The sequence below is a fragment of the Rhodamnia argentea genome, chromosome 11, assembly GCF_020921035.1.
Source record: "Rhodamnia argentea isolate NSW1041297 chromosome 11, ASM2092103v1, whole genome shotgun sequence".
Classification (NCBI taxonomy): Eukaryota; Viridiplantae; Streptophyta; class Magnoliopsida; order Myrtales; family Myrtaceae; genus Rhodamnia; species Rhodamnia argentea.
The window spans coordinates 4,710,806-4,727,798 of NC_063160.1; the positions used below are offsets into that span (position 1 = coordinate 4,710,806).

At 40.9% G+C, this 16,993-nt stretch overlaps 2 protein-coding genes across 2 annotated transcripts; both read right to left on the reverse strand.

Annotated features, from left to right (window-relative positions):
• Positions 1-1,241: 1,241 nt before the first annotated feature.
• Positions 1,242-1,868, reverse strand: LOC115733700. The gene has a single exon (XM_030664328.2). The coding sequence runs from the start codon at positions 1,866-1,868 to the stop codon at positions 1,242-1,244; it is 627 nt and encodes a 208-aa protein (XP_030520188.2).
• A 3,362-nt stretch (positions 1,869-5,230) lies between these two features.
• LOC115739378 (L-type lectin-domain containing receptor kinase IX.1-like) lies at positions 5,231-14,621 on the reverse strand. Its single transcript, XM_030672419.2, has 2 exons — positions 13,816-14,621; positions 5,231-6,593 (listed from the first exon to the last, which is right to left on the reverse strand). The coding sequence occupies exons 1-2, from the start codon at positions 14,616-14,618 to the stop codon at positions 5,333-5,335; spliced, it is 2,064 nt and encodes a 687-aa protein (XP_030528279.1). The 5' UTR covers positions 14,619-14,621; the 3' UTR covers positions 5,231-5,332.
• Positions 14,622-16,993: the final 2,372 nt, after the last annotated feature.

The window sequence follows — 16,993 nt, forward strand, 5'->3', positions numbered from 1 at the left end:
TTCTGTTTTACCTCTCACCGACCCCATTCTATTGAGGTGAATAGGGGGCAATGAATTGTTGCATAATGCATACTTCCTCACGGTTTAACTTAAACTTGTGAGCAAGATACTGAGAACCATTATCAGACCTGAGCATTTGGATTTTCTTCCCACTCTGATTCTCAACTGAGGCTTTGAACTTCACAAACACATCAACAACTTCGGACTTGGCTTGCGTAAAGTAAATCCAGCTCATTCTAGTCATGTCATCTGTGAAAGTAATGAAATACCTGCTACCATTGAGAGATAACTCGGACATAGGTCCACAAAAGTCTGTGTGGACTAATTGCAGCTTCTCACATGCTCTCCAGCCTCCTCCTTTGAAAGGAAATCTGGCTTGCTTGCCAAGAAGACAAGTTCTGCACCGTGGAAATTCCTCCTCCAAACTTGGCAAGTCATCTGCCAAGCTATTCCTCTGCATAAACAACATGTTCTTCCAGTGAACATGTCCAAGCCTTTTATGCCATAGCTCTGCATTTTCTTCTTTGCACTTCAAAGCCATTTGTTGCATTTCCTGTGGCTTGAACAGGAAGCACTTGTCTTTCATTGGCATTCTCAGCACTTCCTTGCTATATGCATTATCAATACGACATTCCTTTCCTTCAAACTTCACTTTATAGCCCCTCTCAACTAATTGGCCAACACTCAACAAATTCTGGTCTATTTTTGGCACAAAGAGAACATCACTAATCGCCTTCACCTCCCGATTTCCTTCAATAGCCAATGTACCCTTCCCTTGCACTTCGATATACTATCCATTGCCAATTCTAACTTTGGACCTGATCGACTTGTCCGGACTCCTAAACAGCTTCAAATTGCCAGTCATATGATTGGTACAGCCACTATCCACCGGCCATGCATCATTCTTAATAGGAGAACCAGAATAGGAAGCCACAAACAAGCATTCTTCCTCGGCCTCATTCACTGCTATCTGTGCTTCTCCCGCTTGCTGGTGATTGTTCTCTTTGCGCATTGCTTCCATGTGACCCATCTTATGACATCTTCTACACTTAGCATCGGGCCTCCTCCAAGATCTAAAGGATCGATGAGTAGTTCCACCACGGTGTTGACAAGGCTTCTTGTTCTTCTTCCATTTGCCGGACCCACTAGAACTTCCTTCTTTCGCCGCAAACTTGGAGTCACCTGCATTTCCTTTGGACTAATTCCATTTCTTCCCTTTGCCTCCATCATTGAACTTCACTTTAGCTTGCAGTGCACCCTCTATGTGCTCTTCTCTTCTCATCGGTCTTCTTTGCTCTTGTGCTCGCAGTGGCACTTAACAATTCCGCAAGCTTTATGTCGCCTAAATCTCTTGTATTTTCCAAAGAAGCTATGGTGGCTTCAAACTTCTCCGGAAGAGACACCGGGTTCTTCCGAACCAGCCTTTCATCCTTCAAGTCGGTCCCTAAAACTCTGATCTTTTTAGCTATCTCAATCAGCCTATCAAAGTATTCCTTCACCGACTCTGAATCCTTCATCCGTTGTCTCTCAAACTCCCTTAAGAGATTCAGCGCCTTCATGCTTCTTATCTTCTCATCTCCCTCGTATTCATCCTTCAAGCTATCCCATATTGCCTTTGCAAAATCACATCCCATGATCCTTGTGAAGATATAGGGTGAGACAGCAAGATACTGGCAAGACTTTGCCTTGGCTTTCCTTGTGGTTCTCTCTTTATGGAACTTTATCTGATTCAAAGTCGGATTGTTTGGAAGCGGAGCAATCTCATAATCATTCTCCACAACCTCCCATAGATCATGACCCTCCAAGAATGCTGTCATCTTGACAGCCCAAGCTTGATAATTTTCCCTAGTAAAGACCGGAATAGCCATTGCGTAGAATCCACTTGATCCCGCCTCCATCAACTTTGTCTTTGCAGGCTTGCTTACCTTTACTTTACGGTTTGTAGGCTCGCTTACCCTCACTTCACAGTCCCTTAAGATCCCACGTAAGCTCGATACCACTTGTTAAAGCCGATGAATAATCAGCTATCACAATTTTCTGATTGCATAGAGAGAGATGGAATAGAAGACTAAAAACCTTAACTTTTAAAACCGTTAAGTACAAGCTTAATAGGAACCTGTTTTGAACCGCACACAAACGTGAAAAAAAAAATCGACTTGTTCCACTTTCTAGAAAATAGCTAACAAACTAACTACCCAACAAATCAAACTTGGCTGCAAAACGTAAAAGACTAAAACGACAAGAAAAACAACAAAAGCACTGGGACACAGCTCCAACACCTCTTCCTCCCGGCATTTCGAGCTTTTTTCTTTATGACTATCTGAGGATTGTCTCCCAAACTACAGAGACTTGTGGTAAGGAAATGTGGGAATATGAAGCAGCCGGTGAGCGAGTGGCTTACCCCTCTCGACTCCCTTCAATCTTTGTTTATCGACGACAGTGCTAGAGGAGTGGGAGAGGAGAAGGATCTTCTACTTCGCCTCCCGTCCTCTCTGATCCATCTTGATATCCAAGATATGCAGATCGTCGAAAGACTATCCAGCAGTCTCCCTCCTTCCGTCCGGATCTTATGGATCCAACGAAGCCCGAAGTTGCTGGACTTGCCTCGGGATGGCCTCCCTCCCTCCCTAGAAAAACTCGGGACCGAAGGATGTCGGATCCTCAAGGAGCGATGCTCGAAACCGGGTGGCTACTATTGGCACCTCGTTCGTGAAATCCCGAAAGTCATCTGTAATTGAAAATGTGTTGAGTTTAAAGGTGTAGGTTTTTTAAGTTTGAGTAGGTTTCCATAAAGGGGTTTTCTATTTTGGGTCCAAGTAATGTGGTTTTAGTTTAGCATATCAATGAGCTAAGGAGAGCCGACCAAATTTGAGAGCAATCCGAGCTCGCGAGCCCTAAATCGTTGAAATCTACATGATTTCTAACGATCACATTTTTCCAAAAAATCACACGCCGCTTGTTCTACATCATATTTCCCGGCCCCAATTACACTAATAATTCATGCGGTGTTTAGCCCTCACGGTTTCTCTAGAAACAATATGAATTCACAAATCTTACAACAAGATTTATCGGTTTCCGCATGGTGCACAATACTCACAGCTTGGCCGTGACGTACGATGGATTTTCGCGTTTCTGAGTCATTTAGATAGATTTCGGGAAGTTTTTTTAATTTTAGGAAACTTAGCGATATAGATAATCGCAATATTTGATTTGGATTCCGTTTGATTAAATTAGATTTGATTCGTTTAATGTTATCTTTGAGTAATTCTAATTCCTAAAGGAATCCTATCTATATAATGGATGTCCGACCTATGTAATGGTTTTGTTATCATTCTATCAAATTCAATTTACCTTTTGGAAAGCTTTTCCAGTTATCACTTTCATTGCGTCAAAATATTGAAGTGTTTGACTGACTCGAGTATGGTTATAGTGGAATCCGGTGTTGCTATCTCCATGGAGTAGGTCCCACGGACGGAAAACGTAAATTCGGTGTTCGATTTATTTCTTTGTTCTAGCTATTATTAAGGACAACCGCTTGCTTTTCGTAAACTATAAATACTTAATTCGCATCAGTCAGGTGATGATCTCCAATTGCTTTTGTTTTTCTTCTTGCTATCAGTTTGAAGGACGCGAGTTTATGGTAATGGAGTACAATCGGAATTTAGAACAGGGACTCTCATGAAGGGTTGTCACATTCCCTTGTCCACACTCTGTTGCTTTGCAGATGGAATATGCCAATTCCATCGGCATAACCCGTCGCTAGGCTGCCGTTTCTATTTTCTTCTGTCATTATGGCCGATGCGGCCGGTGCAGTGATCTTCCCCAAAGTTTATGCGGAGACGGTGTCGAAGTCATCTGAATGCCTTCTTCCAAGTCGTTCTTGTGACCGAAAACATGCATTTGCTCGGGATTTTTTGGACTTTGATTGAATCTCTCTCGGACGAGGGAGGGTTTGTATACATTCTCCATATATGTGGCCTCATGAAGATTTCTATGCCTCAATATGTTTCACTACGCTCAGGTATGATCTTGCCATTTACTTCTCCTACTCCGCTCTTCCACTTGGAATCACTTCTATACTCAGATTTGGCATCAGTTCCCCAGTCCATGGAAATGCTTCAAGTGATTTCAAAGAACAGGCAAAAATGTCGCTGAATCTGGGATGTCCTTAACAGACTGTCATGTTCGAATTTGGTTTTCTGGGGTGATTTTCGCATCCTGGCAATTTGTTGCATTCCCCCATCCAATTCTTTTGTCATCGCCCGTGCTCCGATCCGTCTCATTCGCCAAGATCCTCTCGAGCTCACTTGCCTTGCAGGTTGCAGTCTATGGAAAGGTCTATAGACCCTTCCTTCGCCATGGCCTCGCCGGTATCAAGTCTAGGAGAAGCTTTTGAAGGGGGACCCTGGACGTGAGATTGCTCCTCATTTTAGAGACGAAGGGACATGTCGCTGCAGGCTTTCTCGTTAAGATCTTGACTTCTGTGGGAACCTTTCCATGACTAGCTGTTTATCCTCGAGGTGCAATCCGCTAGATAAATCTAGATTCTGGACTTAACTTACATGATAAATAGATGGCAAAGGCAAGTTTCTGTTAACTTCCCAACAAATGTGCTGGGTCGAGAAATGAGCGAAATCGATGATTCGTCTCGAAAACTTGGATCAGAAAACCAAATAAAGTACCACATGAATGGATATATAGAAGTCCTGCATGGTCGAGAACCAATGATTGGTCATGTCGACAAAGACGCCATGATTATCTGAAACACAATTGCAAGAAACTAAAAATCAAGTATTCGAATCGATAGCTTCGATCCGCTCATAACACCTCATATCTTGCGGATCTTAGAGGAATTACTACAGGTTAATAGGGTCAAACGTCTTAACTTATTTTCATCTATGCCTTGATTCTTCTGGCTTTTCGGTTCTATAGATCGAACTGGGAATTAAGCAATCCGTGTGATTACTAGTCTATGTTACTTTTGAGCAAGTTGTGGATGCTGCGTGATTAACCGATTTATTCGCAAAATGGATCTGATTAAACTCCTAAACATGCTTCCCAATTAATTTAGCACTGCCAAGCCAAGAACAAAGGATGAGATTGTTCCGTGAACAAGGAACTGCACATGTAGGAACCCATAAGGAGAACACTAACAGGGTAAAACAAAAAAAAAGCAAATGAAAAACATAGTCTCACTTTACATTACTGAAGGCATGCCCAGAGTAAAAAGCAAGAATTAACATGAAGGATTAAAAAACAACCCTTCAATTCCAAGCTTTAAAAAAAAAACAAAAAGTTTAAGTGAAAGGCCATTAGAAACCAAAAGCCTAAACTAGTTAGCTCCTACAGAACTTAATAGAGCTTTTCCAGATCCACCAGTCTGAGTAGATGAATAAGCGGAGCCACTACTAGTATGAGAAGACTGAGTTCGATCCAAACCCGTGAGCCCTAACGACGTGTACGAGAACCTCAACATATCCATCGGTGGAGCATAATACGTCGGCACCGGCAACTTTGATGGGAGGCTGGGCAATGGAGCTTCGAAATTGAGGACATTTATCACCTGCTTTATCGGCGGCCTCAGGCTGTAATCTGGGTGGCAACACCATAGCCCTACCACCATGAGGCACTCCATTTGCTGCTCGACGAACTCCAGGTTCAGCGCCGGATCAGCCGCTTCAACTACTTGGCCTCTTCCATACAGATCCCATACCCACTCCACCAACCTCACCTTGCCCGGTTCCGCCTTCGGCTCCACCGGCTTCCTTCCACATGCTATCTCGAGCGCCACCACGCCAAAGCTGTACACGTCCGATTCCTTACTGGCCTTTCCAGTCGTCACGCATTCCGGGGCCAAGTAACCCATCGTGCCCGCCAGAACGGTGGTTTGAGAGCCCATGTCGTGGTCCACAAGCCGCGCGAGCCCAAAGTCACCCAGCTTCGCGTTGAAGTTGGAGTCGAGCATCACGTTGCTCGACTTCACGTCGCGGTGCACCACGCATTGCTCCCACTCCTCGTGGAGGTAGAGTAAGGCCGAGGCGAGGCCGAGGGCTATTTTGTACCTCACAGCCCATGTCAGGTGGGTTTCGCCTCTGAAAAGGTGCGAATCGAGGCTTCCGTTTGGCAAGAACTCGTAAACTAGGAGGAGCTCGCCTTCTTCATGGCACCAACCAATGAGTTGCACCAAGTTCCGATGCCTGAGCCGGCTGATGATCTTCACTTCGGACACATACTCCTTCTTGCCCTGCTTCGATCCCTTGGACACCCTCTTGACCGCGATCTCCGTGTTCGATTCGCTTAATAAACCTTTATAAACTCCTCCGAATCCTCCCTCTCCTAGCTTACCTTTTTCAGCAAAATCATTGGTTGCACGGGCAAGATCGCGGTATGTGAACTTCTTTGGTCCAGCTCCCTTCTCGAATTCGCCGTCAATCGACATGTCAACTGCCCAAGCTCGTTTGCTAAGCCGAGATTTCTTCCTCCAAAAGATGAACCAAACGATTCCTAGTACACAGGCTACCAGACCGGAACCTAGTACTATTCCGAGCACCAAGCCAGTGCTTGTTTTCTTTTTACCATCCTCCAAGGTTGAACTAAATGACCATGAAAGGATGTTGTGTATCTCGGTGAATTGACCTGTCGCGGCAGAGAAGCCAACTCTGACCTGCTCTGGAAGAATTTTCCTGAGATCGACGATGTACGAGAGGCTCGAATTGCCATTATAAACGGGGTTACGGGCGTAAGTAAGGAAGACGCTCAAGTTGAAGGTTGTGGAGTTGTAGCTGACCCAAGCATTGGCCACGGATCCATTCTTGATACTGGTCCTCCAGGACACATTGGCAACGGAGATGATGGAGTTGACGTTGATGCCCACGTGGTCTTGGCTTGGGTCCCACGTATTCATGAAGCTGTCGAACTCGACGGCAACCACACGGTTTGCCGTCGTGTCATTGGCCGTCCTCTGGTTGAACAGGCCGAGGTAGCCGCTGCTCGAGTTGGCGGGGAGAACGGAATCAAACGGCGTGATGTAGAAGGAAATGCCGTCCCCGTAAGAAGTGTTGTTCAGGGCATGCATCACAAAGCAGAATTGGGCCACGAAGTCGGTCAGCTCCCGGGTCTTCGAGTCCCACAGGCGGACCGGCTTGTCATAGGAGGCCCGCCCAACGCTGCTCTCGATGTTTCGGTCGAGCTGGTTCCTCGTTAGCTGGATCACGCCATCCGACGTGAAGGCGTCTCCCTCGAACGTCAAGTTGCCGGTGTTGGGCTGGAACCCGGAGAAGTTGAAGGAGGCCGAACGGGCGTGGCCGATGAGCAAGAGGAAGAACGCTAGGAATTGGACCACAAGGCATGAGAGATCGGCCATTAGAGACACAGAGATGGATCGAACGAAGAAGTGAGAATTTGGGCGTATAAGCTAGTGGGGGTGGTTGAACTATATTGTTGTCGTAATCCTGGAAATCATATGCCACTCCTAATCATTAACCAGGTCAAATCAAATATTTTTCTGTCGGTCTAACCAACTCGATCAAAAATAAAAACCAAAAAAAAAATTGCTAAATCAGACTAATGTTTACTGATTGGTCAGATTGAACAAAGGCAGAGCAAATTCAATCCCCAAAGGTGTTAGGCGGGTAGGGAGCACATGTTTTGGTCCATTTGTTCGAGATGGCAATTAATTACCTTAGACATAATCGACTATTGATGAAAATCTCAAGACATGGTCCAATTGGCCGCAGCTCATGTCCTAAACTCTTCCATATTCCCATCGATAGATACGAAGATGCTCATTGATATTGGCCGGTCGGCCAAGAACAGTAGCACAAAATGTCGGTTAATTTGCCGGCCCCTATTATTTAAACTTTTGTGTTGTTTTTTTTTTCTTTTAATTAAGTGGACTTGGTATCTTTGCGTGTGAAAATAGTTAGAAATTAAAAAAAAAAAAGTAAGTTGCATCCTCTTGCATTTGTCAAGCCGGGTCAGAGCCGGCCTAGGCCGTTCTTAGGAAGAAATTGTACCGCTTGTGCGTAGGTGAAACCTAAGGAGCATGGTGCTTTGTCGTCGGCGATGAGTACGTATGATATTTTCAATGGCTCGTGAGCAATATCAAGGAAGGAAAGATTGGAATGTGCTGCAGTTTTGTCCTGTTCTCATTTGTTAAGTGTGATAAATAAAAACCATTTCTTTGTCAGCCTGAGAAATTAACTTTTTTCACTAGCAAAACGTGTGTTCCGGTGTCGTTTTCGTTAATGGGATGTGCCAAAGATGGTGAATTAATCAAGGCTGGATAGCCTATTGCGCCATCGCATTGCCGACTAATGTGTTATGCGTTAGATTCAACTCTCAAATGGCGACTGAGCACGGTTCAGTTCGATCCGGTTTGGATGGAAAATCAAACTGAAGTGAGCTACTATGGTTAGAAAAATTAAGAAATCGAGTCGAACTAATTAAGGGTTTGGAAATCGAACTGAATTTTTCAATTTAATTCAGTTTGAAATTGAACTGAACTAGAATTTTCATTTTGTTTTGCTTCTCTTTAATTTTCTTATTTAGTGCTCTTGTTTCTAATCCATTATTTGACTTCTTCATCCTTGAATTGGTGAAGGTCTCAAGTAAATAAATATTTAGAGAAAAAAACGAAAGCAACGGAGTTTTGACAAAGTCTAATTTTGATTTGGTTTCGTCAAACTCCAGTTAGATTTGGTTTGCGAACCGAATTTATAATAAGCAATTCAAACCTACTGTTGATAGCATAAAGAATGTCATTCTTAACAATGAATGCTTTTGCAACTCTCTCGTTGTCCACTAGATAATCGAAGGCATAGGGAAGGGTGGCTTTATCGATCAATTTGATTTTGGCTCAACTTGTTCACTACAGAATAACCACTACAATTTGCTCCGAAAGCAATACAAACCTATCTAATAAGGTTGTGGAGAATGATAGAGGCGAAATAATATTAAATTAGAGGTGCTTTTTACTGGTAATTTTTATGTTAAAGCAGAGAAGAAATAACTGCTTCTAATGGCATACATGTAATTTCTGCTACAACTTGTATCTAGACTTCTGCTTTATATTGTGGCAATATCTTTAATAGTTATAACCCTGAAAATTGTAACTCTGAAAACTTAGACTAATACTGGTAGTGAATAAATTGTCTAATGCGGCATCGTAGTTTTTCCCTTTCTAGTTTTACGAGGGTTTCACGCATAGAAATTTGTTCTCTATTTTTTCTCTTCAACTATAAGCGTTCTTAACAACTGATATCAGCGCATAGTTTGGTGAAATAGTGGGAGCAACAAATATGAATGAAGGGAGAATATGCAAATTCAGGATCTGCTGTATTAGAAGAACTTGCCCAGCCTTTGTTAGGACATAAACCATATTCGATTGAGAAAGAAGGTTGGGAATTGTTAGATCAGCAAGCTCTAGGGGATTTATCTCACATTGACGCAAAACTCGCTTTCAACATTACCCATGAGAGGAAAACGGCGGAAGTGACGAGGCCTTTGTCAAACATGTATGAGAACCTATCTGCATCAAACAAGGTATGTATTATGCATCGTCTTTTCAATTTGAAGATGGATGATGGTGCTTCTGTGGCAATCACATCAACATTATCATGAATTAGTTTTGTTCAGTCGAAATCAAATTCGAAGATGTGGTAAGAGCTTTAATTTTCGTTTTAACTACTTGAAAGTTGGAGTGTAACTGTGACTTTAATTAGCAGTTTGTCTGGTCAACAAAGTTGAAGATTCAAGAAATTCAAGATTTGATTCTTAGCGAGAATATTCACAGAAGAGACTCAGGTGAATCTTTGGGCGCTGCCTTGAATACCAAAAATTAGAGGGGGAATCAATCAACGAGGTCGGATCTAGTACCACGGTAGATTAAAGTTCGAGAGGAGAAGCAAATCGAAACCTTGTCATGAAATAGTTCAGTGAAATTACAAAAAGAATGGCGATTTGAAACAAGGTTGTAGAACTCCAAAGAAGAAAAGTGAGTATCTAGATCAAAATCAAGAGGAGGAGAAACATGTGAATGTAACCCTTGAAGAGACGCTTGACATAATACCTTAATTTTGAGCGTTGATAGTCCGATTGAGCCTTGGATTCCAGACTTAGGTCCGTCATTTCACCGTACTTCGTGCAAAGAGTTAATGCACAATTTTGTCACCGGAAAGTTTAGAAAGGTTTAATTTTCCAATGATTAACCTTGGACATTATGCGAAATATGCGAAAAGGTAATGTTTACACAAAAACTGCCAACAGGTATCAATGAAACTTGCATGATATTAGTGTTGGAAATATGGGATAAATTGAAGGGTGAATGAATGAGAAATTGATGCTCAAAGAACAGCCTTGAGTTGGAAGTGGGAAGTAAAAAAACTCTAGTCCCACATTAAAAAAAAAAAAAAGGCTTTAGAGTGCTTTATAGATAGTTACCCTCCTTTTGAGTGATAACTATCACAACACAAGCACTATGTCTCGCGCACAGGCACAGGGGGTGCAAATCCCAGGCCCCGACGAGCTGAAACTTGGGCGCCGGCGCACAACCTGCGTACACGAATGCAAGACCGAGAGGTGGGCTAACGGTTGCCGAAATCAACATTATAACGGCAGATTAATGGCATTGTCATTACGAAATCAACATTATAACGGCAGAGTTGAATTAATTCTGTTGTTACATAATTAATATTATAACGACAGATTTAATCGGCCGTTATAATTCAATTTCCGAAACGCCCCCTGCTTACCCTAGAAGTAGATGGCTTCCCATTCAAATTTTTTAGTCGTCTGAAAAATCCTCTCTCTCCCTTTCTATCCTCAGCATTTGCATTGTTTTTCGATAATGTTCGGTTCCGCTTTGTTCGGGCTCGCCGAAAGCCTTGAAGTGTTTTGCTTGCTTCTTTGCTGCCAACCGTTGTATCTTGGGAGACAGACGTTCACGAAACCTCGAGCACGTACTAGAGGGGACGAATCTGTTTTAAGGAAACCGTGTCAAACACAGGCCTCAGTATTATTTGTATCGATTCCATTTCTTTTAAGTACTGTTATTGCAATTCCATATATGTTTAGTTCTGTGATTGTACTATTCTAATTTCAATTTTAATACGATTATCAATTTGTATACTATTCACGACATTGATACTATAGCCATATTGAATTTTGCTTCAATTAGATCTGTTCTTGGCCTTCAGAGAAATCTGTTCTCTTTAAGTCAATTAGACAACACTAGATGCATAACTAGTTTTGGGGACTACACTTGGAAAATTTCGTTAAAGGTGTTATGGTTGTTGCATGGGGAACAAAGTAAAGAACATTGTACATGATAAAGAGCAATAGAGAAAAAGAAGCAGTTGCTGAGTTTAAAGGTGATTTCAAATTATGGCATTGGAAGCTTGGACACATGAGCGAAAAGGGGATGAAAGTATTAATATCAACGGGAAAACTAGAAAATTTGAAGACCATAGATTTTGGTCTATGTGAGTACTGCATTCTGGGCAAAAGAAAATGTGTCAATTTTTTGAAGATTAGGAGAGACCAAAAAGGGGAAATTAGAGTTGTTGTATATACATGTGTGACGCCAACACCTATGTCCCTTGGAGGTTCGTGCTACTACGTCACATTTATTGATGAATCCACCAGAAAGGTATGGATTTATTTTCTGAAAAATAAATTTGAGGTGTTTGCTATTTTTAAAAGATGAAAAGCTGAAGTGGAGAATCATACTAGCTTGAAGGTTGATTATCTATGGTTCGACAATGATATGATAGCAAGGAGTTCAAATAGTTTTGTGCAAAGAATGAAATTAGCATAATAAGAATGATTTCCAACAGACTATAGCAAAATGGAGTTGCTAAGAGGATGAACAGAAATCTAAATGAGCGTGCAAGAAGTATAAAGATGCATGCAGGATTATTCGAGACATTTTGGGCTGATGCAGTTAATACAACAACATAGTCTACTCATGTGAAGACCTCTAGTTCAAGTTACTAGAAGATAAATGGATTGGGAAGAAAGTTAATCTCTCGCCTATTAAAGTTGTTGGTTGTGTTTGATATGTCCACATAGATTTTAAAAATAGAGACAGACTAGATGCAAAGTCAAAAAAATGTCTTTTCATTGGATGTAGTTCTGATTATTTTTAATACCAATTCTGGGATGAATAAAATAGAAAAATATTGAGAACAAATAATGTTACGTTCAATGAAAAGATGTTATACTAGAAAAAAGCTATGGTAGAATCTTGTTTGAGAAAACAAATGGAGGAAACTAGGGAATTTGGGCCTATAGCAATAATTTTGATTCTCTAATTCTATTTTCCGAAACAAAAATGATTTTGATTCTCATTCTATTCTCGAGAACAGTTTTGGAGCAAAAATAAGAATAAAAAAAAAGTTGATTCTGGAAAAAAGAATCACTCTTCAGAAAAAAAAAATAATATGAAGTCACATATCTCTCACTTTTCCCTTTCAATTCTCTCATCACTTTCCCTTGACCTCAAATATTATTAGGCGTAAGGCATGATTTTTTTTTTCACATTTAAATGCAAGGATTGAACAGGCTAAGAACGCATTTAATCAATGTCCATATTTAACTTTCATATTCTAATTGATCTATTCATTGTAGCCACATTCAACAACGGATCATTGTTTCACACTAAATTTACTTATGATAGCCTAAAATCTATTTGGACAAATGAGAATTAAAAGGTAACTAACTAAACTAATATGAAATCACATACTAACCCAAGCATGGTCTCTCCTTTTTAAGCTTAAAATGAATCGTTATGACAGGAAAGTTAGATGGAATAACAAGAAAAAATTTTATATATCATATGCAATATGTTATATAAGAGAATCAATATGAATTAATCTTCAATTAATTCGAAATGTATGATGAAATTTCACAAAGAAGCTACATAATTATTTGATTTAAACAACAGGGAAGAGAAATTGTTCTCGAGAACAGAAATTTTGTATAGTTACCAAATACGTATTAATTCTCTAAAACTCATCTAAGGAACAGAATTAGCAAAAATCAATTCTAATCAGAATCACTTTTTTGGATCAAAATTATTGTCATGCAGGCCCTTAATTGGAGGGGAATTTTTTTGTAAGTGCTACTAGTTAGGAATCCTAAAACTGCAGACTCTGATTAAGAACTAGAAGAAGAACCACTTCAAGAAGATCTAACAGAACATCTAAACTTGTACAGAAGTATTCTCTAGCATTGCATTATTTAATTTTGATTGACGCTAGCGAAGCCGAAAATATTCGAAAGCGGTGCAAGTTAAAGATTTTGTTAAGTGGGAGTGAGCAATGTGGAATGAGTTAGATTCACTTGAGAAGAACAAAACCTGAGAGTTAACTCAGTTACAAATGGGAAGAAGGCATTGTAGCATAAGAGGGTGTACCCAGTTAAAAAATGAAAAACAAACCTTATGGCAGCAAGAGATAAAAAAATAAAAAAAAAAGGTCAGTAGTAAACGATGTTCTATAAAATAAAGAAATTGAATACACAGAGAATTTTTTCTCCAGTTGTGAAGTTGACTACTATCAAGCTAATATTAAGTATTGTTGTTGTTGAGAATCTACATTTAGAGCAATTAAATGTAAAGATTGTATTCCTCTTGGAGGAGGATACATACATGGTACAACTAGAAAGTGTTCACATTCTGGAAAAGTAAATTTATTGTGCAAGCTGAAGAAAAGTTTTTATGGTTTGCAATAGGCTCTTAGACAGCGGTACAAGAAATTTGACACACTTACATGCGATAACAGGTTTATTCAAACTTTAAGATCACTGCTTTTCTCTTTACCATCCTCCAAGGTTGAACTGAATGACCATGAAAGGATGTTATGAATCTCGATGAATCGACCTGTCGCGGCAGAGAAGCCAACTCTCACCTGCTCCGGAAGAATTTTCCTGAGATCGACCATGTACGAGAGGCTCGAATTGCCATTAAAAACGGGGTTATTGGCATAAGTAAGGAGGACGCTCAAGTTAAAGCTTGTGGAGTTGTAGCTGACCCAAGCATTGGCTACGGACCCGTTCTTGATACTGCTCCTCCAGGACACATTGGCAACGGAGACGATGGAGTTGACGTTGATGCCCACGTGGTCTTGGCTTGGGTCCCACTGATTTATGAAGCTGTCGAACTCGACGGCAACGATACTGTTTGCAGACATGTTGGTCGCCGTCCTCTGGTCGAACAGGCCGAGGTAGCCGCCGCTCGAGTTGGCAGGGATAAAGGAATCAAACGGCGCAATGTAGAAGGCAATGCCATCCCCGTAAAAACTGTCGTTCAGGGCCTTCATCACAAAGCTGAATTGGGCCATGAAGTCTGTCAGCTTCCCAGTCTTCGAGTCCCACAAGCGGACCGGCTTGTCGTAGGAGGCCCGCCCGACGCTGCTCTCGATGTTACGGTCCAGCTGGTTCCGTGTCAGCTGGATCACGCCATCCGACGTGAAGGCGTCACCCTCGAACGTCAAGTCGCCGGTGTTCGGGTGGAATCCGGAGAAGTTGAAGGAGACCGAATGGGCATGGCCAATGAGCAAGAGAAAGAACGCTAGGAATTGGATCACAAGACATGAGGGATCGACAGTTGGAGAAGCCATTGGAGATAGGGAGATGGACCGAACGAAGAAGTGAGAATTTGGGTGTATAAGATTTTACGAGTGGTTGAACGTAGGCAGAGCAAATTAAGTTTCCAAAGGTGAGAATTTGTTCGAGACGGCCAATAATTAATTACCGTAGACATAATCGACCATCGATGAAAATCTCAAGACGGCAACTCATTTCCTAAACTCTTCAATATTCCCATCGATAGATACGGAGATGCTCATTGATAGTTACAATAATCTTGCTGAATATCAAGGAAGGAAAGATTAGAATATGCTGCAGTTTTGTTCTGTTCTCATTTGGTTTTAAGTGTAATAAATAAAAATCATTGCCTTGGCAGCCTCAGAAATTATTTTTTCTTTTTTCCTAATTACTAGCAAAACGTGTGTTGGTGTTGTCGTTTTCGTTAATGGGATGTGCGAAAGATGGTGGATCAATCATGGGCGGATAGCCTGCCGCGCCATCGCATTGCTGACGCATGTTATCGTTAGATTCAACTCTCAAATGGCGACGCAATGTGACCTACCGACGAGTAAGGCTGAGCACGATTCAGTTCGATCCGGTTTGGATGGAAAACCGAACCGAAGTGAACTGCTACAATTTGAAAAATTAAGAAACTAAGTCGAACTAAATAAGGGTTCGGAATCGAACTGAATTTTTCAATTTTAGTTCGGTTTGAAATTGAACTGAACTAAAATTTTCGTTTTTTTTTCTCTTTACTTTTCGTATTTAGTGCTTTTGATTCTAATCCAGTATTTGACTTGGTGAAGGTCTCAAGCAACCAGACCGTAAAAAAAAAAATGTCTCAAACTAATCGAAGGCATATGCAAGGGTGGCTTCATCAAAATTTCCAATCCCACTTATTTATTTATAGAGCTCTGCAATATCAAATCGATTTTGACTCAAACTTGTTTATCATAGAAGCAATCTCTCCAATTTGCACCGAAAGCATTACAAACCTAACTAATAGAGTTGTGGAGTATGATAGAGAGAATTGATATTAAAGTAGAGAAGCTTTTTACTGCTAATGACATACATGTAATTTTTGCTATAACTCTTATGCCTAGACTTTTACTATATATTTGGGCAATATCTTTTGCAGTTATAACCCTGAAACTTGTAACACTAAAAGTTAATATCGATACAGATTGTGAATACATTGTCTAATGTAGCATCATAGTTTTTCCCTTTCTGGTTTTCGAAGGGTTTTCCAAGTAGAAATTCGTGTGTCGTCTTCTCTATTTTTTCTCTTCGACTATTCGCGTTCCCAACGGCTGATATCAGTACCTAGTTTGGCAAAATAGTGGGAGCAACGAATATGAATGAAGGGAGGGTATGCAGATTCAGGATCTGTTGTACTAGAAGAGCTTGCATCGGCTTCTGTCAATAGAGAAACTAGATTCAATCGGAAAGAAGACTGAGAATTGTTAGATTGGCAAGCTCTAGGTGTGATTCGTCTCACATTGGCGTGAAACTTGCTTTCAACATTACCAATGAGAAGACAACAGTGGAAGTGGTGAGGCCTTTGTCAAACATGTACGAGAAGCCATCTGCTTCAAACAAGGTATACCTTATGCATTGTCTTTTCAATTTGAAGATGGACAATGGTGCTTCTATGGCGATCACATCAACGTAATCACAACTCAGTTGAGTTTGGTCGAAATCAAATTTGATGACGAGGTAAGAGCTTTAATTTTGATTTTAGTACTTGAAAGTTGGGTGCAACTCTGACTTCGGTAAGCAATCCGTCTGGTCAAAAAAAGTTGAATATTCAAGTAATTCGAGATTTGATTCTTAGCCGGGATATTCACAGAAGAGAGTCAGGTCAATCTTTGGGCGCTGCCTTGAATACTAAAAGGTAGAGAGAGATGCAATCTACGAGGTGGGATCTAGTATTGTGATAGATTGAAGTTCAGAGGGAGAGGCGAATCGAGACCTTGTGGTGAAATAATTTGCTGAAATTATGAAAAGAAAGGCCGTCTGAGACAAGGTTGTAGAGCTCCAAAGAAGAAAAACAATTCTATAGTGTTGAATGAATGGCATCAATTGACATACTGAACCTCGATCCTCTCATCATCAACCTCACATTATGCCCCAAAATGTGGTGAAACACTAGTACTTACTCTTTCATGTTGACCTATTTACAATTTGATATAACAACTTATTTGACGTAAGAATTGAACATAATTCAAAGAAAACTTGGGGTCTCATATGTATTTGATATGAGACAATTAGTATCCCTAAAACAACAAATGTGATTCATGAATAACTTCCTCCTACCATACCAACCGCCATTGTTGGTGTAGCTACCCCGTTATCATCTCTTAATCTCAAAGCAACTCAAGATAAATGTTTCATGCCAAAGTTAACC